The 26,271-nt window shown below is 37.1% G+C and overlaps 3 protein-coding genes across 7 annotated transcripts; all 3 read left to right on the plus strand.

Annotated features, from left to right (window-relative positions):
* Nucleotides 1-6,964: 6,964 nt before the first annotated feature.
* On the plus strand, nt 6,965-8,297 carry LOC127161263 (nuclear factor 7, ovary-like). The gene is made up of 3 exons (XM_051103911.1): nt 6,965-7,581; nt 7,974-8,069; nt 8,160-8,297. Exons 1-3 carry the CDS (start codon nt 7,186-7,188, stop codon nt 8,295-8,297), a joined length of 630 nt encoding a protein of 209 aa, XP_050959868.1. The 5' UTR covers nt 6,965-7,185.
* LOC127161268 (E3 ubiquitin-protein ligase TRIM35-like) lies at nt 8,222-25,724 on the plus strand. 5 transcript variants are annotated; one of them, XM_051103919.1, is made up of 7 exons: nt 11,258-12,813; nt 13,151-13,246; nt 13,482-13,713; nt 13,795-13,817; nt 13,900-13,928; nt 24,513-24,596; nt 25,340-25,724. In XM_051103919.1, exons 3-7 carry the CDS (start codon nt 13,606-13,608, stop codon nt 25,666-25,668), a joined length of 573 nt encoding a protein of 190 aa, XP_050959876.1. In that variant the 5' UTR covers nt 11,258-12,813; nt 13,151-13,246; nt 13,482-13,605; the 3' UTR covers nt 25,669-25,724. The 5 variants fall into 5 exon arrangements, with proteins under 5 accessions (XP_050959875.1, XP_050959874.1, XP_050959873.1 ...); XM_051103915.1 differs by lacking the exon at nt 24,513-24,596 and having other exon boundaries at nt 13,900-14,018; nt 25,340-25,689; XM_051103918.1 differs by lacking the exons at nt 11,258-12,813; nt 13,151-13,246; nt 13,482-13,713; ... (1 more) ...; nt 13,900-13,928; nt 24,513-24,596 and adding exons at nt 8,222-8,534; nt 8,616-8,638; nt 8,721-8,839 and having other exon boundaries at nt 25,340-25,719.
* On the plus strand, nt 15,030-18,496 carry LOC127161265 (nuclear factor 7, brain-like). Its single transcript, XM_051103912.1, has 6 exons — nt 15,030-15,599; nt 15,987-16,082; nt 16,339-16,569; nt 16,663-16,685; nt 16,768-16,886; nt 17,259-18,496. The coding sequence occupies exons 1-6, from the start codon at nt 15,204-15,206 to the stop codon at nt 17,744-17,746; spliced, it is 1,353 nt and encodes a 450-aa protein (XP_050959869.1). The 5' UTR covers nt 15,030-15,203; the 3' UTR covers nt 17,747-18,496.
* Nucleotides 25,725-26,271: the final 547 nt, after the last annotated feature.

Below are 26,271 nucleotides of genomic sequence, written 5' to 3' on the forward strand. Positions count from 1 at the left end.
CAGACTGCTCACTCAACCACAGCGAACGTAAATATCACTTCCAAACCTCTTCCAGAGACCTTGGCATTGTTGTATATTATCAGTATATGATTTTCTAAGTTACATTAGGTATTATATAGCTGATTGCAGTTGATAACAAATTACACATATTTGTTTGATGCATAGTAAGGTTATTCACATTATTTGTTTCAGAGTAGCAACAGTTTATCTTTCCAGATAACGTAGCTCTGATATAGACTCCCAACATAATCACTTGCTTTTTATGCATCTTATGCACTTTATTCCTTCTTCATTCATGGTGTTCATTTAGTAGTTGTTGATTACTCTTGTCTATCTTGTAAATAAAATTTATTTTTTTATTAATTTTATTAATTTATTAGAGGTTCTACAAGTTAGAGATCCCACCAATCTTTCTTATGTGATGTACTCATAACCACACATTAATTGACATGTGATCCAAGAATCATAACGTCAGCTGTGACATGAGTACCCATCACTACCGTATTTCACCTCCCTAGGTGAAAATTTTCTAAATGAAAATTTAGTTTTGAAATCACAGGAATAAATCATATTTTAAAATATATTCTAATAAAAAGCAGTTATTTTAAATAGTAAAAATATTTCACAATATTACTGCTTTTGCTGTACTTTGAATCAAATAAATGCAGGTTTGGTGAGCAGAAGAAACTTCTTTAAAAAAAACTGGTAGTGTATTGTGCTGTCCTTATACAATATGTGTATTATACTGTATATGTAAAAAAAAAAAAAAAAAATGTTATAACTTATAATATTAGTAGCAATACTAATAATAATAGTACAGTATGTGTAATATTTTATAGTATCATAATAATTGTAAATTACATACTTGACACTTGATGCCCTGATAGACCAGTTGGAATTAAGTATTCAATGCAGCATTATTTTAACATTTTTGAATTGAGTAAACTGGAACATTTGAATTAATTTCTGAATCAGGTCATTTAACCCTCATGCTGTGTTGAAAATTACTTTTAAGTTGTGAGTCAGTCTCTACCACATTGATACAGATGCACATCATCCCTGCAGGTCTGTGCAAGTGAATTCACTGAGTGTTTTCTCCCAGCAGGCTTGTGTAATTGTAATAAAGTCATTCTCTGTGTGTGTGTGGTGTTGTGTTTGCCACTTCATTCCAGCTGCTTAAACTCTGGCTGTGTTGCATGTTGCCGAATTCTAATGCAAACTGTTGCATGTGATGCAGGGAAGAGAGGAGCACATGACCGACTGCCAGAAGCTGAGAGAAAACTACTGTGACTCCATCCTGTTCAGTCTTAATGGACATTACTCACGCCTTCATTTACTGATACAACAGATTTTTATGTCCAGCATTACTATGCAAATTACAGAGTAAAGTTACCTTGAGTTATATCTGGTCTAATCTAATCTAGTCTAGATTGACCAGATATGATATTATAGAACAAAAGGATTGTTTGTGTGTTTAAACATCTGTGTTACAATATTTAATGTTTTTATTTTTGATTTTGTGAAAATTAAACTACGTTCATTGTAGTGCAACAATGGAAACGTATGCACTGAGATATAATAACAACTAAGATTTAAAAGATTTTCTGTAACACATCTCAGCATAAAAAGTGGAATAATTTACAACACAACACAAAAATCTCTATTGCGTGGATCCTAATTTTACTAGTCCAATATCTTGTGATCATATTTCTAATTTACAATTGAAGAAGATGCAGGACATTGTCCAAAACAGTGAGTCTGGAGAAGGTCTGTGCTGTTACACATACACTGGAAATTACACATGAGGGAATATTTACAGATTTCAGCATTATGTGTGAATAACCAGATGAGCTACTACACCAAAATGAGCCGTAAACAAGAGAACAACAACTTTGCTCCACATGATATTTACAGTTACAGTGATACAGCAGATCTCAGTTCAGTTTGATTAACAAATTTAAAATATTTACTGTAACAACACTGACAGTGATCAGAGGAAAATGTCTGATGTGTTTGATCAATAGGACGAGTGTCATAATTCATAATAATCTGTGTACGGTTCACTCTTGATCATTATATGAACATCAGAATAAAAGCAGCTGTTGATTGTGTCTCATCAGCTCCTGTGATTCTGGATCCAAACACTGCAGATCCACATCTCGTCCTGTCTGATGATCTGACCAGTGTGAGATACAGCGAGAACAAACAACTGCTTCCTGATAATCCAGAGAGATTTGACAGGTACTTCTGTGTTCTGGGTTCAGAGGGTTTTAACTCAGGAACACACTGCTGGGATGTGGAGGTTAAAGAGAGTCAATGGTGGATTCTTGGGGTAACTACAGCATCAAACCAAAGGAAGGGATATGGTTTCTTTAACACTGATGTCTGGAGTGTGCAGTACGGATGGGGTGATTGGTTTGGTTTTCGTGTTAAACAGGATCTTGAGCGTGTGAGAGTTGATCTGGACTATGACAGAGGAATGGTGTCATTCTCTGATCCTGTAACTAACACACATCTACACACATTCACAACCACCTTCACTGACACAGTCTTTCCTTTCTTCTGGTGTGACTCTCTGAGGATCTTACTGTTCAATAGTCAGTAAATGCTACATCTGTAGGTCTGGATCGACCTTCTTTCATCTTTTACAGTCGTCTTGTTTCTAATAATTGATGGACGGTAAATGGACAAAGATTATACTATTATATTATACTATTATACTACTAAGTATTACAAAGCTTAATTCTACTGTTGTAAAAAAAAAAAAAAATCCTGTTGTGTAAAATGTTTTTAATTGCTGGATTAACTGAATTTACTAAAATTATCTGAATTTATCCAAATTTGTTTAAATCACTGGAAATGGCCTAGATATTATACTGACCACAATATACCAATATACAGTATATGTACAGTGAGGGAAAAAATTAACAGTGAGAGACAGAATAACAACAAAAAAATCCAGAAAAACGCATTTCAAAAAATGTTATAAATTAATTTGCATTTAAATGAGTGAAATAAGAATTTGATCCCTTGTCAATCAGCAAGATTTCTGGCTCCCAGGTGTCTTTTATACAGCTAAAAGACACCTAGGAGCTGAGATGTAGAGCCCTCTCTTAAAGGGGGTGCTCCTAATCTCAGTTTGTTACCTGTATAAAAGACACCTGTCCACAGAAGCAAACAATCAATCATGGCCAAGACCAAAGAGCTGTCCAAGCTGTCAGGAGCAATGTTGTAGACCTACACAAGGCTGGAATGGGCTACAAGACCATAGCCAAGCAGCTTGGTGAGAAGGTGACAACAGTTGGTGTTGTCCACCATAATTATTTGCAAACAGAAGAAACACAAAATAACAAAATAATCTCCCTTGATCTGGGGCTCCATGCAAGGTCTCGTGGAGTTTCAATGATCATGAGAACGGTGAGGAATCAGCCCAGAACTGCACGGGAGCATCTTATCAATGATCTCAAGGTAGCTGGGACCATAGTCACCAAGAAAACAATTACACACTACACCATGAAGGACTGAAATCCTGCAGCACCCACAAGGTACCCCTGCTCAAGAAACCACATGTACAGGCCCGTCTAAAGTTTGCCAGTGAACATCTGAATGATTCAGAGGAGAACTGGGTGAAAGTGTTGTGGTCAGATGAGACCAAAATCAAGCTCTTTTGACTCCAAGAACACCATCCTCACCGTCAAACATAGAGGTGGAAACATTATGCTTTGGGGGTGTTTTTCTGCTAAGGGGACAGGACAACTGCACCACATCACAGGGACGATGGATGGGGCCATGTACCGTCAAATCTTGGGTGAGAACCTCCTTCCCTCGGCCAGGGCATTGCAAATGTGTTATGGATGGGTATTCCAGCAATAGAAAATCTGTGGAGGGAGGTGAAGGTTCGAGTTGCCAAAAGTCAGCTTCGAAACCTTAACAACTTGGAGAGGATGTGCAGAGGAGTGGGACTAAATGCCTCCTAAAATGTGTGCAAACTCGGTGGCCAACTACAAGAAACATCTGACCTCTGTGATTGCCAACAAGGGTTTTGCCACCAAGTACTAAGTTGTGTTTTGCGAAGGGGTCAAATACTTATTTCACTCATTAAAATGGGCAAACATACAAAATCAGCAGGGGATCAAATACTTTTTTCCCTCACTGTATTATTTAATTCTAAACACCACTTTTGAATAAATGTAATTTAATATGGACTTGATAATTTAGAAAGATATATAAGACTTGCTAACAATGTTTCAGGTATATTATTCAAAAAAAAAAAAAAACAGATCTTTGTGGTAACCCCCCTCCTGCCACTGGGAATTTTATGGGTGATGCCCAGGTTCTTCTATATGATGGATTCAATTCGTACTGCTACCTATTTCACGCTTTTATCTCAAAATATCAGGAAAATGAAACACAACTAACCACAAAGCCAAAAGTGAACCCAAACACGGCCACTTCACTCACTTGAGTCACAGAAAAAAATAAAATTGAAAGCAAGTACCTGTGTTTAAGATATCAGTCGTTTAAATCAGGATCATACCCAGCTAACAATTTTTTGTTCTACGAATGTTCCGAGGACATTATGTTCTGGTAATATTTACAGTGGTATTTTCGTTCCTAGAATATTCTCCTAGAAAGTAGGATAACATTCTCTAAAAGAATTCTACAAATGTTTATTGATAACATTGTTAGAACATTATCCTCTAACATTCTAATAAAGATTTAATCGGGAAGCTTCCCATTGGACATTGGATTTGGTTTGCTCTAGTTGGGTAATTTGATTCGTCTTTCAGATGTTTTTCTCTAGTTGCTGTAAGTATGTTGATTATACCAAAAACGGCAAGAGAAAGTGTCATCAAGTTGGCAACATGAAGTTATCTGTTTTTATTCAGTCTAATCTGTGTTGTTAGTTTCTTATTATAGCAATGCTTTTACAGACTGAAATTCATCAGAAATGTAATCAAATAATTTCAAAGATTAAAAAAAGAATCAAGAATCAGTGTATGAATCTTAACAATGCTGACACGCTTCATGCTGCAATGTATTCTGAGTGCAACATACAAAACTCATCCAGGGCTCCCAGAATGCATTGCAGCATGACGCATGTCACCATTGTTGAGATTCATACACTGATTCTTGGTGTCTAAGCATTCAATAATTTCAAGTGGTTTCTGAACAATGTGTTTTGAAAATTACAAGCAGAAATGCAGATCATCTAATTAAAGGACCACTGGATCTTATGCTGTTGTAATGCATGTCTACAGTCAATAATATGAAATGAATTGCATAGACGAAACCAGATGAGATCAGTTGATCAGATTACTATAGGATGATATTGTAGCTAACATCATCTGATCACATTTTTCTTGCTGCTTTCACCATAACAAACATAGTTACAGCAGCTAAAGAGAAACATTGAGACAAAAGTCAAAGACATCAATATCTAAACCTCTGTTAAACTCAATAAGAATTTATGTAAATATATGACAGAATAATCTGGTTTATATTAAGTGAAGCTGGTAATGCTGTTTTTGGAGTTATTTAATGATGCCGGAGCTTGACATCAAACAAAGGTTAGGTTTTTACTTTCAACCAAAACTGGACATCTGAGCAATGTAAGTCCACATCTAATGTGATGGGAAGCTTTATTAGAATGTTAGAGGATAAAGTTTTATTATCAATAAACATTTTTAGAATGTTTTTAGAGAATTCTGGGAACTAAAATAAAACTTCCAGCTGAAAACATTCCCAGAATGTGAAACATTCCTAGCTGTGCATTCTGCAAATACTTCATATTGTTGACCATCAGTGAAGATGTTTATTAGTTGAACACCTGCTTCTGCAGCGTGAATGATCAGCAATACATTTTACAAACAAAAAGATTAAACACTTAAATGAAAACACTCAAAGTATTACAAACTATGGCATTTTTGGACATTTATATATTAATAATAGACAGTTATTACAGAGTATGAAATAAAAATCCATCTCTATTGGTACTTTTACTTAAGCACAGTTTTTGTTTGCTCTGTACTCACCTCTGCTCGATTTGTTCATGGCCAACTGAAAGATCATTTTAAGTATTGCAAAACTCTGCCATTGGTTTTGTTATCCCCAGAGTGTTTATGGGATTCCCATTTGCAAAACTCTTCCCATGAGGCTATCTGCTGTGCTTCCCTCAGGAGATCCCTGTAGTCTCTTTCATATTCAAATTAGATATAAGATATAAGGTTCTGTCCTACATACAGAGCTTTGGGTTAAGATTCTTTGAAGGATGACATGCTAACATCGATGCTGAAGAACTTGTACACTACTGTTTTTAATAAATTCTTCTCTCCGCAAGAGCTCTGGTCAGTCTTACTATTTTTATTTATTAGAGAAATCTAGTACATTGTCGAGCCACCCAATCCACTGCTCTGCCAAATACAGCAATATACTGTATTCTGTCACAAATAAATGGCAATAATTAAAACACAAATAAAGTGTCGATTTGGTCACCGCTGACATTCAGGGCTAAGAGGTTGTCTCTAGGTGCTGATACACCATCTAGGGTGGGTACGGACCGGGTCCGGGGGACTGCAGTGACCATCTGATCTGGATACGGGCTGGATCTGGTGGTTAAGGTGACCTCAGAATAAGAAAGAAACAGACTAATATTAGTGTAGATGCCATTCTTCTTACGATGCACTGAGTACATCAGGTGTTATGGGAAGTGTTCCCGGTTCCGGTTGACCTAATTAATGCAACCTAACAATCCTTTAACGAATTTGATTTGTAGAAATATGTTGATGTGTTATGTGTAAGCCAGGTTAAAGAGATGGGTTTTTAATCTAGATTTAAACTGATTTCCACTGTTTCAGTGTACGTTAATTCTGAATGCTTTTTTTAGCATGAAAAAAATCCTGTTGGTGTTGTCTGACCTGTTTAAACAGGTGATCAGAAACTTACAACACTTACCAGGAAGAGACTGGCGTGTTATTTTTCCTTTCTGTCATATTTCTTTTTTCCATTAGACAAAAGCAAAACAGAATTCTAAGGAGCCATCTAAGGACAATGAAGAGAAAACTTTGAAGAAGTTTGTTTCTCGACCAACAGCAGATCTTTGTGATTCTCATGGTTATTCATGTTTAAAACCGTCGTTCAGAAAGTGAAAGTAAAGTTTCGATTGCTGGAGCTCAAACTGTGAAAATGGCTTCATCAGCTGAATATGACTATAATTGTCCCGTGTGCTGTGAAATCTTCAAGACTCCTGTTCTTTTATCATGTAGTCACAGCGTCTGTAAAGAGTGTCTTCAAAAGTTCTGGAGAACCAAGAAAACTCATGAGTGTCCTGTCTGCAGGAGAAGATCCTCAAAAGAACAACCTCTAGAAAATCTTGCGTTAAAAAACTTGTGTGAGTCGTTCCTGAAGGAGAGAAATGAGAGTCGTTCATCAGGATCTGAGGAGATCTGCAGTTTACACAGTGAGAAGCTCAAACTCTTCTGTGTGGAGGACAAACAGCCTGTGTGTTTAGTGTGTAGAGATTCACAAAAACACACCAATCACACATTTAGACCCATCAGTGAAGTTGTTCCTTCATATAAGGTAGGTATTTCTCATTTTTCTAAGTTTAATGAAACAGTGAAATTTAATGAAACATACTGTGCTCTGAAAATGTATTTGCCCCCATGGTTTCATCTGCTTCTCTGTACACAAAATAGTGTCATACTAAAGTGTAGTTACTGACTAAGACTTTTTAACCAACTTCATATTGTTGAAAATGTTTGATTTAAGTGTATTTTGTATTTACTCAAGCTACCTTTGCTTTGTGTTAGATTTTAATGTGAGATATACAATAATAATAATAATAATAATAATAATAATAAAATATCCAGATGAGTCAAATATTATTTCACAACACTGTATGAAAACTGTATTTTCTGTTCTTTGGTTTAATCTGCTGTTTTACGTATTTTTTAATTTTTATATAATTTTAGGAGGAGCTCAATACAGCACTGAAGTCCTTACAGGAGAAACTAAAAAAAAGAGAAAACATGCAAGGAGAGTTTGAGAAAACAGTTCAACACGTCAAGGTGAGGAAACAGAACCAAGTCATTTTCAGTACAGGTGTAGGATCACTATACACAATTATGATTTGTTATATTTAATATAATGGATTCCAGTTGGTTACTTTTGTAAATGACAAGCAGCAATCTGCTTCTGGATTTGTTATATGTCGGGTGTCTGAGTTTCTCTTGGATCTGAATGATGTGATGTGTTCATGTGTGTTGATTGAGATGATTGAAGTGAATGTGATTTGATTTCAGTCTCAAGCTGAGCACACAGAGCGTCAGATTAAACAGCAGTTTGAGAAGCTTCATCAGTTTCTCAGAGATGAAGAAGAAGCTACAATCACTGCACTGAGAAAGGAAGAGGAGCAGAAGAAGCAGATGATGAAGGAGAAGCTGGAGGAGATGAACAGACACATCTCAGCTCTTTCACACACAATCAAAGACACGGAGGAGATGATGAAAGCCAATGACGTCTGCTTTATAAAGGTCTGATTTCAGATCATCCATTGATTGATTGATTGATGATTGATTGAGTTCTTGATGATAAATGGTGTGTTTATTCTGCAGGAGTTTCCAGTCACAATGGAAAGGTGAGTGATCTGCTGGTGTCTCTGGTCTCTCTGCTTCTGAAGCCAAAGCCACTGCAGTTCTGACTCCTGAATGTTCTTCCAGAGTCCAGATCTCACAGCCGGATCCACAGACGCCTTCTGGAGCTTTGATTCATGTGCCACGTTACTTGGGCAACCTGCCGTTCAGAGTCTGGAAGAAGATGCAGGACATTGTCCAAAACAGTGAGTCTGAAGAAGATCTTTGCTGTTACACATACACTGGAAATGACACATGAGGGAATATTTACAGATTTCAGCATTATGTGTGAATAACCAGATGAGCTACTACACCAAAATGAGCCGTAAACAAGAGAACAACAACTTTGCTCCACATGATATTTACAGTTACAGTGATACAGCAGATCTCAGTTCAGTTTGATTGATTGACAAATCTAAAATATTTACTGTAACAACACTGACAGTGATCAGAGGAAAATGTCTGATGTGTTTGATTAATAGGACGAGTGTCATAATTCATAATAATCTGTGTACAGTTCACTCTTGATCATTATATGAAAAGAGTGAGAACCCTGAATTTTGTTCATGTTTCCCTAATAAATTTAATAAATCAATGTAATTTACTTGCTTGTTAAAATTTTAAGGTCTTCATTACAACATGACAGTCAAAATAATAAGAAACAATCTGATGAAAACGGATTTGCTCTGCATTGAGAACTAACACACATCTACACACATTCACAACCACAACCAGTTCTGAATTAAGAAAAAAATTATTTATATTTTTGCTCTGCGAATCATTCTAGATTGGACACAACAAAGAATGCCAATAGTCCTATTTAAAAATATTCATTAGTCCCCCTGAAATTAATCAATAAATCAGTCAATATATTTTCTGTAATGATTTGTTGTTTCATCAACCTTCTGTCTCAACTCACGAGTGACAACATATACTATGTTATATATAACAATACTATGCTATTGTATAGTGTTTTTTACATATATAAATTATTTTCATATACTCTTTGAAATGCAAATGTATCTACTGGCAAACAGATGCTTTTAATTGTGGTTGTTTTGTTTAAACACCATCTCTTATGCTGGGACATAATAGAGAGAAACATCCCTATTGTAATACAGCCTTCACTGATTCACCATCATCATTATCTTGCTTGCTCTGAATCAGATCTGAAGTAATTAATCATTTCATACTTGATTTGTCTTTGTTTGGGATCTTCAGTGTTTGTTTGTGTTTAAGGTGGGTTTGTCATGTATTTTAGTTCTGTGACCTAGTATTCAGTACACCTGTTGTTAACTCCGTTAATTGATTGGTTTGGTCTGTTTAAACTGTGTTTTCAGTTCAGTTGCTTGTTAGTGTTATGGTGTGCTTGGTTGTTCTTATCCTTCCTTGAGTTTGCTCCTGAGTGTTTTGTTTCTTTTTGAGTTCTGTTAGTAAAACTGCTGCATTTAAAACCACTTCTCTGTTTCTGCAACCCAGCCATGATAGAATAACACACCCAAAATTTATGGATCTAGCAGCAGTCAGAATCCTCTTGCTCTGGAGCCAGAGTCTGTCACAAGTGAAGCACCAGCATCATGGACTGACCAGTGGATCATCTGTGACCAGGTGTGTGAGTGGCAACATCACCTGTGCCAGTAGATTTAGCATTAGAGTTTGAGGGCATATCGTGGAGCTCTACCCCTTTAACCACAGCTGGTGAATCACTACTTAAAAACATTGAGAGTGAGTGAATGCTGACTGTTTCTGTTTTCCGCACCAAGCCTGTTCCTGCACACACCACTGCAATTTGAGTTTCTGCCTTGCTTCCTATTCTGGATGTCTAAATCCAATGAGTTCCCTCCCTGTTCCCTTCCCTCAGCCAGGAGGGCCGTTCATGGTTATGACCATCTTGAATTCTTCTATGAAGTTCGTCTGTTGACCCCTGCCTGTATTGTCCCGTCCTCTATCCCTGCCTGCACTGCCTCTCCTCATCCCTTCAGCTCCTGCTCTGCTCACTAGTGATTCACCTTGGTCTGAGTCTTCACCAGCTCAGCCTTCGACAGTTGACCCATTAACTTCACCTAGGACAGGGGTGTCCATACTTGCCCCTAAATGGCCACTATCCTGCAGAGTTGAGCTCCAATTAACTATCGTATTTAACACACCAGAACCAGCTAATCAAAGTCTTCGGACTTACTAGAAACTTCCAGCAAGTGTGTTTAAGCTGGTTGTAGCTAAACTCCACAGGACACTGGCCCTCCAGAAGCAGGACTGGACACCCCTGACCTACGACCTCCATGATCATCACTCCTCCTAGGCCTATTGAGCAGTCAGCTCCACCTGGATCTCCACTGTTGTAATGTTAGTTATCTTCTGTTGTTTAGTTTATTTAAGCTCTGTGTTGTGTTGTGTTGTGTTCAGTTCAGTTCTTTGATATTATTACATTGCTTGGTTGTTCTGTTCCTGCCTTGAGTTGTGTGTTTTGAGCATAAACAGATGTGTGTTTATCACTGACTTCAGTGTGTGAAGATTTTAAATGTGTTTTATTAATATGTAACCTGAAGAAATCCTGATGTTGTCGTCAGACCAAAGGTGATCAGAAACTCCACCCTCTTACAACACTTACCAGGAAGAGACTGACTTGCTATTTCTCCTTTCATTCTGATTTTCTTCTTTAGTGAAAACAAAAACGAAGAGAAACATTGACGCATTTGAGAATATTGTTTCTGAGCAGACAGCAGATATTTGTGATTTTTGAAACTTGCTCAGAAAGAGAAAGTAAAGTTCAGATTGCCGGAGCTCAAACAGTGAAAATGGTTTCATCAGCTGAATATGACTATAATTGTCCCATGTGCTGTGAAATCTTCAAGACTCCTGTTCTTTTATCATGTAGTCACAGTGTCTGTAAAGAGTGTCTTCAACAGTTCTGGAGAACCAAGAAAACTCAGGAGTGTCCTGTCTGCAGGAGAAGATCCTCAAGAGAACAACCTTCAGCAAATCTGGCATTACAAAACTTATGTGAGTCGTTCCTGAAGGAGAGAAATGAGAGTCGTTCATCAGGATCTGAGGAGATCTGCAGTTTACACAGTGAGAAACTCAAACTCAGCCTGCACAGACAGCCTGCGTTTGATTTTGCTTTACTTCACAAAAACACATCAATCATACATTTAAACCAATAAGTGAAGTAGTTCCTTCATATATTCGTTTCGGGATGGCGACGAATCTGCTTACAGACAGGAAGTTGAGCAGCTGTCTCTCTGGTGCAGTCGCAACAACCTGGAGCTCAACACGCTCAAAACGGTAGAGATGATGGTGGACTTCAGGAGAAAGCCCCCTGCACTCACCCCTCTCACCATCATGAACAGCACTGTGGCTGCAGTGGACTCATTCAAGTTCCTAGGAACTAACATCTCCCAGGACCTGAAGTGGGACATTCACATTGACTTCATTGTGAAAAAAGCCCAGCAGAGGTTGTACTTTCTTCGTCAACTGAAAAAGTTCAATCTACCACAGGCACTGATGACACAGTTTTACTCCGCTGTCATTGAGTCAGTTCTGTGCTCTTCTATAACTGCCTTGTTTGGGGCAGCCAGTAAATCAGATATAAGAAGACTGCAACGGACTGTTAGGACAGCAGAAAGAATCATTGGTGTGCACCTGCCCAACCTTCAGGACTTACATCTCCAGAGTGAAGAAACGGGCAGGAAACATCATCCAAGACCCTTCTCACCCCGGACACAACCTGTTTGCACTTCTCCCCTCAGGCAGACGCTACAGATCCCTGAGCACTAAAACATCTAGACATAAAAACAGCTTTTTCCCAAATGCCATCTCCAGTTTAAACAGATAAACACAAACATTACCTGGGTTCTACAATTCATTATGCATTTCTTCCTCCATTTCTAATTATTGTCTCTTTCTGTAGTATTGTTATGTAAACTTCTGTAGTATTATTATGTAAGTACTCATGCACATCTCTTATTTATATAGCTGTATATAGAAAATATAATGCACAATCCTGTACATAAATCATCTGTTCCAGTTTCATACATTATTATTTATTTTTAAGTTTTTATTTTATTTAAATGTTGTATGTATGTATGTATGTATGTACCAGGAGCACCTTAAAAAAACCACAACAAATTCCTTGTGTGTTTGCGCACAATTGGTGAATAAAGCTAATTCTGATTCTGATAAGGTAGGTATTTCTCTCTATCATTTTACTCAAAGTAATGGAAAATACTCTACCTCTATTCTATTTTCTTCTGTTTTTGTAAACACTAAATAGTATCATACTAAAGTGTAGTTACTGCATACAACCTTTGAATCAAGTTCATGCTGATTTAATTGTATTTTGTATTTACTCAGGCTGTCTTTTCTTTATGTTAGCTTTTTGAATCATTTTACTATGAGATATATATACACACACACAAACACACACTTTTTCACAGCACGGTATGATCACTATGTTCTCGTCTCTTCACTGTAATCTTGGGGTTTTATATTTGTAATATATTTATTTTGTTCAATTCTAGGAAGAGCTCAATACATCACTGAAGTCCTTACGGGAGAAACTTAAAAAGAGAGAAAACATGCAAGGAGAGTTTGAGAAAACAGTTCAACACATCAAGGTGAGGAAACAGAATCGATAGTCATTTTCAGTACAGGTGAAGGATCATTATACACAATTATGATTTGTTATATTTAATATAAAGAATTCCAGTTTATTAATTTTGTAAATGCCAAACAGCAATCTGCTTCTGGATCTGTTATAGGTCGATGTCTGAGTTTCTCTTGGATCTGAATGATGTGATGTGTTGATGTGTGTTGACTGAGATGATTGAAGTGAATGTGATTTGATTTCAGTCTCAAGCTGAGCACACAGAGCGTCAGATTAAAACAGCAGTTTGAGAAGCTTCATCAGTTTCTCAGAGATGAAGAAGAAGCTACAATCACTGCACTGAGAAAGGAAGAGGAGCAGAAGAAGCAGATGATGAAGGAGAAGCTGGAGGAGATGAACAGACACATCTCAGCTCTTTCACACACAATCAAAGACACGGAGGAGATGATGAAAGCCAATGACGTCTGCTTTCTAAAGGTCTGATTTCAGATCATCCATTGATTGATTGATTGATGATTGATTGAGTTTTTGATGATAAATGGTGTGTTTGTTCTGCAGGAGTTTCCAGTCACGATGGAAAGGTGAGTGATCTGCTGGTGTCTCTGGTCTCTCTGCTTCTGAAGCCAAAGCCACTGCAGTTCTGACTCCTGAATGTTCTTCCAGAGTCCAGATCTCACAGCCGGATCCACAGACGCCTTCTGGAGCTTTGATTCATGTGCCACGTTACTTGGGCAACCTGCCGTTCAGAGTCTGGAAGAAGATGCAGGACATTGTCCAAAACAGTGAGTCTGGAGAATATTTCTTTCCTTTCTTCAGTAGTGACCATCTGAAGATCTTACTGTCCAATAGTCAGTAAATGTTACACCTGTAGGTCTGGATCAACCTGCTTTCATCTTTGACACTCATCATGTTTCCAGTATTTAATCTATATCACAATTTCAATGTTTGTTCAACATGAGACTGAGTAATTGTTTATTTCGGTTATAAATGCTAAATAATCATTCATTCATTGATGTAAATGGATGTAAAACTTCTTCTTAATCCACGTCAGTGTTAAAATGTAAATACTTACTACAGAAATTCTTGATCACAGCCGTTTACTAATCTTGGGCCTCATTTATGAAATTGTGTAAAAACTTCCTTACATTTCATCTAAACTCATTTCTCAAATGTGCGTACATGTGATTCAGAGAACAAATGTGCACACAAAAAAGTGCATAAACCTGTCTTCCAGATGTGAAATCTATAAATTGCAAATGACCTTGAAATTGTGTGCAGTGAATGGTTTCAGATCTCTGCTTTGTAAAAGCCCCTAATTAATGTCATTAGCATATAAAAAAGCATCAGTCAACATTAAAATCCTTTACTTGAGAATGCTTAGAAAATTACGTGGTGCTAAGCACTTTTCCTCATTTTTATAAATCCAAACTTTTGGGATATGAGCCTAAAATCTGCTCAAACCAATTTGCAAATTCTTCATATTGTTGGCCATTGATGAAGTTTTTCATCAGTTGAACATCTGTGTGTGTAAAGTAAAAGATTCATTAATACATTTCACAACCAAAAAGATTGTTAAAAAGGTTTTCTAGCACTATACTTGAGATAGTCTCAATGCAAGTTAATTATTAAATGCATTTTATTAAAATGTAACCTCAAGAAATTCAGACGTTGTCATCAGAGCTGTATAAACACCTAAAGTCTATGAGAAAGTCCACCCTTTTACAACACTTACAAGGAAGAGACTGACTTATTTCTCCATTTTGTCATACTGATTTTCTTCTCTTTGACAAAAGCAAAAAAAAGAATCAGTCATCAGTGGATAACAAAGAGAAAACAACTGAAGAAGCATTTTGGGTTTGTTTCTGAACAGACAGCAGATCTTTGTGATTCTTGTGTTTATTCATGTTTGAAACCATCGTTCAGAAAGAGAAAGTAAAGTTCAGATTGCTGGAGCTCAAACAGTGAAAATGTCTTCATCAGCTGAATATGACTATAATTGTCCCGTGTGCTGTGAAATCTTCAAGACTCCTGTTATTTTATCGTGTAGTCACAGTGTCTGTAAAGAGTGTCTTCAACAGTTCTGGAGAACCAAGAAAACTCAGGAGTGTCCTGTCTGCAGGAGAAGATCCTCAAAAGAAAATCCTCCAGTAAATCTAGCTTTACAAAACTTGTGTGAGTCGTTTCTGAAGGAGAGAAATGAGAGTCGTTCATCAGGATCTGAGGAGATCTGCAGTTTACACAGTGAGAAACTCAAACTCTTCTGTGTGGAGGACAAACAGCCTGTGTGTTTAGTGTGTAGAGATTCAAAACAACACGACAATCACAAATTCAGACCAATAAGTGAAGTGGTTTCATCATATAAGGTAGGACAAATATTTCTTGTTTCATATTTAAAGAACAATGAATCATCATAAACACAGATATCATCACATTCATGCACTCATTTCTCTCTGCCATTTTACTCAAATTCATATGACATAAACTTTGCTGTAAAAAGTATTTGGCACCATACTGAGCCACTGAACCAGGTTTGCGATTGTGCTGAGTTGTTTCCATTTGGAGGTAATGGTTATCTCACTGTTTTTGTTGTTGTTGTTTGTTTGTTTGTTTTTTGCAGTCCAAAATGGCTTTGTAACCCTTTCCAGACTGATGTATTTCAATCACCTTCTTTGTCATAAATTCTTGAATACTTTACTTTTCTATTTACCATAATCTGGTGTTTTATATATTTTTGTTTTGTCCAATTCTAGGAGAAACTCAATAAAGCATTGAAGTCCTTAGAGGAAAAACTTAAAAAGACAGACGAAATAAAAGAAGACTTTGAGAAAACAGTTCAACACATCAAGGTGAGGAAACAGAATCAAGAGTCATTTTCAGTACAGGTGTAGGATCACTATACACAATTTTGTTTTATTATATATATATTATTATTATATTTATTATATATTTGATTATTAATGTATTATTTTTGTAAATGCCAAACAGCAATCTGCTTCTGGATCTGTTATATGTCGAGTGTCTGAGTTTCTCTTGGATCTGAATGATGTGATGTGTTGATGTGTGTTGATTGAGATGATTGAAGTGAATGTGATTTGATTTCAGTCTCAAGCTGAGCACACAGAGCATCAGATTAAACAGCAGTTTGAGAAGCTTCATCAGTTTCTCAGAGATGAAGAAGAAGCTACAATCACTGCACTGAGAAAGGAAGAGGAGCAGAAGAAGCAGATGATGAAGGAGAAGCTGGAGGAGATGAACAGACACATCTCAGCTCTTTCACACACAATCAAAGACACGGAGGAGATGATGAAAGCCAATGACGTCTGCTTTCTAAAGGTCTGATTTCAGATCATCCATTGATTGATTGATTGATTGATTGATTGATGATTGATTGAGTTGTTGATGATAAATGGTGTGTTTGTTCTGCAGGAGTTTCCAGTCACGATGGAAAGGTGAGTGATCTGCTGGTGTCTCTGGTCTCTCTGCTTCTGAAGCCAAAGCCACTGCAGTTCTGACTCCTGAATGTTCTTCCAGAGTCCAGATCTCACAGCCGGATCCACAGACGCCTTCTGGAGCTTTGATTCATGTGCCACGTTACTTGGGCAACCTGCCGTTCAGAGTCTGGAAGAAGATGCAGGACATTGTCCAAAACAGTGAGTCTGGAGAAGATCTGTGCTGTTACACATACACTGGAAATGACACATGAGGGAATATTTACAGATTTCAGCATTATGTGTGAATAACCAGATGAGCTACTACACCAAAATGAGCCATAAACAAGAGAACAACAACTTTGCTCCACATGATATTTACAGTTACACTGATACAGCAGATCTCAGTTCAGTTTGATTGATTGACAAATCTAAAATATTTACTGTAACAACACTGACAGTGATCAGAGGAAAATGTCTGGTGTGTTTGATCAATAGGACGAGTGTCATAATTCATAATAATCTGTGTACGGTTCACTCTTGATCATTATATGAACATCAGAATAAAAGCAGCTGTTGATTGTGTCTCATCAGCTCCTGTGATTCTGGATCCAAACACTGCTTTTCCACGTCTCGTCCTGTCTGATGATCTGACCAGTGTGAGACGGAGAACGAACAGTCAACTGCTTCCTGATAATCCAGAGAGATTTGACCGTAATCTCTGTGTTCTGGGTTCAGAGGGTTTTAACTCAGGAACACACTGCTGGGATGTGGAGGTTAAAGAGAGTTCAATCTGGAGTCTTGGAGTAACTACAGCATCAAACCAAAGGAAGGGAGGTGATTTCTTTAACACTGATGTCTGGAGTGTGCAGTACGGATTGTCTGATGAGTTTGGTTTTCCTGTTGAACAGAAGCTTGATCGTGTGAGAGTTGATCTGGACTATGACAGAGGAACGGTGTCATTCTCTGATCCTGTAACTAACACACATCTACACACATTCACAACCACCTTCACTGACACAGTCTTTCCTTTCTTTAGTACTCTCGACTCTCTGAGGATCTTACCATTCAATAGTCAGTAAATGTTACAACTGTAGGTCTGGATAGACCTGCTTTCATCTTTTACAGTCATCACGTTTCCAATATTTAATCTATATCACAATTTCAATATTTGTTCAATATGAGACTAATGAATAATTGTATAACTAACCCACATCAATGTTAAATGAAATAATTTCTTAAATGCGAATCATTGTTGGACACAACAAGGAACGCCTATTCCTATTTAAAAATATTCATTAGTCCCCCTGAAATTAATCAATAAATCAGTCAATATATTTTCTGTAATGATTTCTTGTTTCATCCTTCTGTCTCAACTCTTGAGTGACAACAGAATATTTCTTATCAAAACCAGTCAAAACCAGTACGAATGTGAATCAGCTTCAAGGGCCTGAACACTTTTTTTATTTTGTTTTGTTTTGTTTTGTTTTGTTTTATGTAGTATAATATCAACAATATACAGTAGTAAACATTTAAAGTGGATCAAAAAGTTCATCAAAGTTGTACTAAGACAAGAATGGGTATTATTTTGGTTTTAGGACAACTTTAATAAAAAGGTTTTAATCCACTTCAAATGTTGACTACTGTATGCTATATGAAATATTTATTTTGTCATAAGAATAACAAATCAGGGAGACCAGAGTAATTTGGGTCCCATTTTGGGTCAAAATCAACCAGTCGTGGCAAGAAAGGTGAACTAGAGAAGAGAAAGGGAGACATCTATATCATATTCAAAAGAGTATCAGAGTAACTAGTGTAGGTAGTGGAAACAGAAGAGGGGAAATTGTATTGACTTAACACTGGAGTACTGTGGACTAAACATGGCAGAAAAACACTGAAGAAAAACACTGTGAATGCTGTGCATTCTGAATTGTACAAAATACAGTTCTGCCCTTAAGTCCATGTGTACTTTGCAAGGATATATCATTATGATAATAATATGCTATTGCATAGTGTTTTTTACATGTATAAATTATTTCATATACGCTTTGAAATACAAATTTTGCATTGAACATCAATACAGTAATACAGCCTTCATTGATTCACCATCATCATTATCTTGCTTGCTCTGAATCAGATCTGAAATAACTGGGTTTGTCATGTTTTTTAGTTCTGTGACCAAGTTTTCAGTTTATTTGTTTCCTTGCTTATTCGTTGTTTGGTTAGTCTGTACACCTGTTGTTAAATTTGTTAATTGATTGGTTTGGTGTGTTTAAACTGTGTTTTCAGTTCAGTTGCTTGTTATGTGTTATGTTGTGCTTGGTTGTTCTTATCCTTCCTTTAACCACAGCTGGTGAATCACCACTTAAAGACTTTGAGAGAAAGTGAATGCTGTTTCCTGCACTGAGCCTGTTCCTCAAGGCCGTCGCCAGAAAATCTTCAATGGGGGGACATTTCATTTTCATAGGGAGGCACAATTATGAGCAGCTATAAAATTATAGTACAAATTTATATATACAAATTATAAAATAAAACACAAATTATAATAGCATTCATTATTAACAACATATAAAAATCTAACCAAAACAAATTTAAGAAACAGACAAATTACAAAATAAAACACAAATTATTATGGCATTCGTAATAAACAACATATAAAAGTCTAACCAAAACAAATTTAAAGAGAAACTGAAATGCATTGATACATCTCTCATTCAGCACGAATACAAATATTTCCCACGAGAGGCTCCGGCACAATTGCTTAGATTTTTATTCCCTTATAGTAGCGGAAACATTTTACTATGCCATTTTTTGGTTGTGTAGATAAGAATAAGACATTATTCAGAATTATAAAAGGTTTAGATCGTGCAGATGAAACGCGGTCATGTTAGCTTATTTTCGGAGTCTGCTGTTTAAGGCTGTTGTTGGGAGTTAATTATCATGAAGCACTTCGACGAGACTTTGCTCAAGCATTTTAGAATGACAAAACTAGCATTTCAGATGCTGTGCAAAGAGATCGGTTTGTTGGTTAGTCCAGTTCTGCTGTCCCATCGAAAAGTTACATGTATTTTTTAATGCGCATTAAGGTGTTTCCATCGTACTTTATGCGCATGTATTCTTACCGGATAAGAATTTTTAAGGAGAAGTCCACTTCCAAAACAAAGATTCACATATAATGTACTCACATGTAATGTAACATGAGATGGGAGTTTTTCGACATACCCTAACTGTCATGAACTGGAACAAACACAGTACAGGCAGAGTAAGACAAGACGAGCATTTGGCATTAAAAAGTATATAAATTGTATTATTTTTAATTCAATTCAATTCAAATTTATTTGTATAGCGCTTTTCACGATACATATCGTTGCAAAGCAATTTACAACAAATTAATGTTTTTACAGTATATGTAGTAGTAGCTTGATGTACATATGGCAGAGATGTGTGGTAAAGATCAATTAATGACGTAATCAAACAGACAAAGAACACTATAAATTAGTAGCAGAATTCTGTAGGGTTGGCATCATCTGAAGTCCTCTGTGGGGTTGGCATCATCTCTTCTTAAGTGTTCTGGATCCACACTGGAGCTTGTGAATTCTTGGTTACCATGAGGTCAATCCCATGGCAAAAACAGAGGACAAATAGGAACATAATTAGCGTAGCTGCTGTTCAGCAAAAGAAAAACTTGTTCAACCAGAGCTAAAAGATTAATAATGAACATTTGATCAGATATAACTGGATAACAGGAAAAGTTTATGAGATTAATTATTTGAATGCTTGGCTAAAACGATGTGTCTTTAATCTAGACTTAAACAGAGAGAGTGTGTCTGAACCCCGAACGTTATCAGGAAGGCTGTTCCAGAGTTTGGGAGCCAAATGCGAAAAAGCTCTACCTCCTTTAGTGGACTTTGCTATCCTAGGAACTACCAACAGTCCAGAGTTTTGCGACCTTAGGGAGCGTGATGGATTGTAGCGTGGTAGAAGACTAGTTAGGTACGCAGGAGCTAAACTGTTAAGTGCCTTATAGGTAAGAAGTGTTATTTTGTAGCTGAATGCGGAACCTAATAGGTAGCCAGTGCAGAGACTTTAAAATTGGGGTAATATGATCATATTTTCTTGACCTGGTAAGGACTCTAGCAGCTGCATTTTGGACTATCTGTAGCTTGTTTATTGAAGATGCAGGACAAACACCTAGTAGTGCATTACAATAGTCCAGTCTAGAGGTCATGAATGCATGAACTAACTTTTCTGCATCAGAAACAGGTCACATGTTTCGCATGTAACATGAAAAATATGATTTTCAAAAGACAAGTTGCTGTCTAATATAACACCCAGGCTTTTGACTGTAGTGGAAGTAACAGTACATCCGTCTAGTTGTAAATTATAAGTCAAAAGATTCTGTGTATTGTTTTTTGGTCCAATAAGTAATATCACTGTCTTATCTGAATTTAATAGCAGAAAATTATTGGTCATCCAATCTTTTAAATTTTTAACACACTCTGTTAACTTCGATAATTCAGAAGTTTCATCTGGTCTTGTTGAGATATATAGTTGAGTATCATCAGCATAACAGTGGAAACTAATCCAGTGTTTTCTAATAATATTACCAAGGGGCAGCATGTATATTGAAAATAGTAGAGGACCTGACAGATCCTTGTGGCACGCCATACTTTACTGGTGATAACTGAGATGACTCCCCATTTAAATAAACAAAGTGGTAGCGATCAGACAGGTAGGATTTAAACCATTTTAAAGCCTGCCCTTGGATACCTGCATAATTTTGTAGTCAATATATTAGTATGTCATGATCTATAGTGTCGGATGCAGCACTAAGATCAACTAAAACTAGCAATGAGATGCAGCCTTGTTCTGACGCAAGAAGCAAGTCATTAGTGATTTTAACAAGTGCAGTTTCTGTGCTGTGATGGGGCCTGAAACCTGACTGAAATTCTTCATAGATATCATTTTTTTTGCAGGAATGAGCACAGCTGAGCAGATACAACTTTCTCTAAAATTTTAGACATAAATGGAAGATTAGAAATGGGTCTGTAATTTGCCAGTTCACTAGGGTCTAGTTGTGGTTTCTTTATAAGAGGCTTAATAACCGCCAGCTTGAATGGTTTAGGGACGTGACCTAAAGATAACGATGAGTTGATAATAATGATAAGTGGTTCTTCTGCCACAGGTAACAATTCTTTCAGTAATTTAGTGGGTACGGAATCTAATAGGCATGTTGTTGGTTTAGACAGTGATGAGTTTATTTAGCTCTTCCTGTCCTATAGCAGTAAATTACTGCAGTTTTTCTTTGGGTGTGACGAAAGAAGTTGACATTGGTTATTGTATTTTTGATGTTATCTATTTTATCAGTGAAGAAATTAATAAAGTCATTACTATTAAACTGTAAAGGAATATTTAGATCAGGTGGCATCTGGTTATTTGTTAATCTAGCCACTGTGCTAAATAAAAATCTTGGATTGTTGTGGTTATTTTCTATGAGTTTGCAGATATGCTCGGCCCTAGCAGCTTTTAAAGCCTGTCTGTATCTGGACATACTGTTTTTCCATGCAATTCTAAAAACTTCCAAGTTAGTTTTTCTCCATTTGCACTCAAGATTACGCGTTTCTTTCTTGAGAGAATAGGTATTACTGTTGTACCATGGCGCAATATGTTTTTCTCTAACTTACAGTTTATTTTTTGTAAATGACGCGCAGCAATCTGCTTCTGGGTAATATAATTAGAATATCTTCAAAAAGTTGATTTATTTCACTAATTCCATTCGAGAAGTGAAACTTGTATAATGTATACATTCATTCCACACAGACTGATATATTTCAAGTGTTTATTTCTTTTAATTTTGATTATTATAACTGACAACTAATGAAAACCCCAAATTCAGTATCTCAGAAAATTAGAATATTACTTGAGACCAATACAAAGAAAGGAATTTTAGAAATCTTGGCCAACTGAAAAGTATGAACATGAAAAGTATGAGCATGTACAGCACTCAATACTTAGTTGGGGCTCCTTTTGCCTGAATTACTGCAGCAATGCGGCGTGGCATGGCGTCGATCAGTTTGTGGCACTGCTCAGGTGTTATGAGAGCCCAGGTTGCTCTGATAGTGGCCTTCAGCTCTTCTGCATTGTTGGGTCTGGCATATCGCATTTTCCTCTTCACAATACCCCATCGATTTTCTATGGGGTTAAGGTCAGGCGAGTTTGCTGGCCAATTAAGAACAGGGATACCATGGTCCTTAAACCAGGTGCTGGTAGCTTTGGCACTGTGTGCAGCTGCCAAGTCCTGTTGGAAAATGAAATCTGCATCTCCATAAAGTTGGTCAGCAGCAGGAAGCATGAAGTGCTCTAAAACGTCCTGGTATACAGCTGCGTTGACCTTGGACCTCAGAAACCACAGTGGAGCAACACCAGCAGATGACATGGCACCCCAAACCATCACTGACTGTGGAAACTTTACACTGGACCTCAAACAACGTGGATTCTGTGCCTCTCCTCTCTTCCTCCAGACTCTGGGACCCTGATTTCCAAAGGAAATGCAAAATTTACTTTCATCAGAGAACATAACTTTGGACCACTCAGCAGCAGTCCAGTCCTTTTTGTCTTTAGCCCAGGCGAGACGCTTCTGACGCTGTCTGTTGTTCAAGAGTGGCTTGACACAAGGAATGCGACAGCTGAAACCCATGTCTTGCATACGTCTGTGCGTAGTTGTTCTTGAAGCACTGACTCCAGCTACAGTCCACTCTTTGTGAATCTCCCCCACATTTTTGAATGGGTTTTGTTTCACAATTCTCTCCAGGGTGCGGTTATCCCTATTGCTTGTACACTTTTTTCTACCACACCTTTTCCTTCCCTTCGCCTCTCTATTAATGTGCTTGGACACAGAGCTCTGTGAACAGCCAGCCTCTTTTGCAGTGACCTTTTGTGTCTTGCCCTCCTTGTGCAAGGTGTCAATGGTCATCTTTTGGACAACTGTCAAATCAGCAGTCTTCCCCATGATTGTGTAGCCTACAGAACTAGACTGAGAGACCATTTAAAGGCCTTTGCAGGTGTTTTGAGTTAATGAGTCTTGTCTTCAATACTGAACCTTTTCACAGTATTCTAATTTTCTGAGATACTGAATTTGGGGTTTTCATTAGTTGTCAGTTATAATCATCAAAATTAAAAGATATAAACACTTGAAATATATCAGTCTGTGTGAAATGAATGTATGCATTATAGAAGTTTCACTTCTTGAATGGAATTAGTGAAATAAATCAACTTTTTGAAGATATTCTAATTATATGACCAGCACCTGTATGTCGGGTGTCTAAGTTTCTCTTGGATCTGAATGATGTGATGTGTTGATGTGTGTTGATTGAGATGATTGAAGTGAATGTGATTTGATTTCAGTCTCAAGCTGAGCACACAGAGCGTCAGATTAAACAGCAGTTTGAGAAGCTTCATCAGTTTCTCAGAGATGAAGAAGAAGCTACAATCACTGCACTGAGAAAGGAAGAGGAGCAGAAGAAGCAGATGATGAAGGAGAAACTGGAGGAGATGAACAGACACATCTCAGCTCTTTCACACACAATCAAAGACACGGAGGAGATGATGAAAGCCAGTGACGTCTGTTTTATAAAGGTCTGATTTCAGATCATCCATTGATTGATTGATTGATTGAGTTCTTGATAATAATGGTGTGTTTGTTTTGCAGGAGTTTCCAGTCACGATGGAAAGGTGAGTGATCTGCTGGTGTCTCTGGTCTCTCTGCTTCTGAAGCCAAAGCCACTGCAGTTCTGACTCCTGAATGTTCTTCCAGAGTCCAGATCTCACAGCCGGATCCACAGACGCCTTCTGGAGCTTTGATTCATGTGCCACGTTACTTGGGCAACCTGCCGTTCAGAGTCTGGAAGAAGATGAAGGACATTGTCCAAAACAGTGAGTCTGAAGAAGATCTGTGCTGTTACAACTACACTGGAAATGACACATGAGGGAATATTTACAGATTTCAGCATTATGTGTGAATAACCAGATGAGCTACTACACCAAAATGAGCCGTAAACAAGAGAAGCACAACTTTGCTCCACATGATATTTACAGTTACAGTGATACAGCAGATCTCAGTTCAGTTTGATTGATTGGCAAATCTAAAATATTTACATTAAAATCTTTAAAATATTAACACTGACAGTGATCAGAGGAAAATGTCTGATGTGTTTGATCAATAGGACGAGTGTCATAATTCATAATAATCTGTGTACAGTTCACTCTTGATTATTATATGAAAAGAGTGAGAACCCTGAATTTTGTTCATGTTTCACTAATAAATTTAATAAATCTATGTAATTGACTTGGTTGTGAAAATTTTAAGGTCTTCATTACAACATGACAGTCAAAATAATAAGAAACAATCTGATGAAAACGGATTTGCTCTGCATTGAGAACTAACACACATCTACACACATTCACAACCACAACCAGTTCTGATTTAAGAAAAAAATATTTATATTTTTGCTCTGCGAATCATTCAAGATTGGACACAACAAAGAATGCCAATAGTCCTATTTAAAAATATTCATTACTCCCCCTGAAATTAATCAATAAATCAGTCAATATATTTTCTGTAATGATTTGTTGTTTTTGTATCAGAATAAAAGCAGCTGTTGATTGTGTCTCATCAGCTCCTGTGATTCTGGATCCAAACACTGCATATGCAGATCTCGTCCTGTCTGATGATCTGACCAGTGTGAGAAACAGCGAGCACAGTCAACCGCTTCCTGATAATCCAGAGAGATTCAACAGGTATTTCTGTGTTCTGGGTTCAGAGGGTTTTAACTCAGGAACACACAGCTGGGATGTGGAGGTTAAAGAGAGTTCAATCTGGAGTCTTGGAGTAACTACAGCATCAAACCAAAGGAAGGGAAATGATTTCTTTAACACTGATGTCTGGAGTGTGCAGTATGGTCTGATCACTTTGGTTTTCATGTTAAACAGGATCTTGAGCGTGTAAGAGTTGATCTGAACTATAACAGAGGAACGGTGTCATTCTCCGATCCTGTAACTAACACACATCTACACACATTCACAACCACCTTCACTGACACAGTCTTTCCTTTCTTCTGTACTGCTAAGTCTCTGAGGATCTTACCATTCAGTAGTCAGTAAACGTTACACCTGTCATCATGTTTCCAATTTTCAATTCATATCACAATTTTTGATTAGGGTTTAAGTCATTAACATGCGTTTGTCTAAAAAGTGAGAACACTGAATTTTGTTCATGTTTCCCTAATAAATTTATTAAATCAATGTAATTGAGTTGCTTGTTAAAATTCAGTCAATGCTCCTTTCAGTGGAAACTTCAGTGCGTCTTTGCTTTTACTGAATTTGCTTTTTCTGAGTTTTAAGGTCTTCATTACAACATGACAGTCAAAATAATAAGAAACAATCTGATGAAAATGGATTTGCTCTGCATTGAGAACTAACACACATCTACACACATTCACAACCACAACCAGTTCTGACTTAAGAAAAAAATTATTTATATTTTTGCTCTGCGAATCATTCAAGATTGGACACAACAAAGAATGCCAATAGTCCTATTTAAAAATGTTCA

This window comes from Labeo rohita, unplaced genomic scaffold (genome assembly GCF_022985175.1).
Source record: "Labeo rohita strain BAU-BD-2019 unplaced genomic scaffold, IGBB_LRoh.1.0 scaffold_609, whole genome shotgun sequence".
NCBI classification, from domain to species: domain Eukaryota; kingdom Metazoa; phylum Chordata; class Actinopteri; order Cypriniformes; family Cyprinidae; genus Labeo; species Labeo rohita.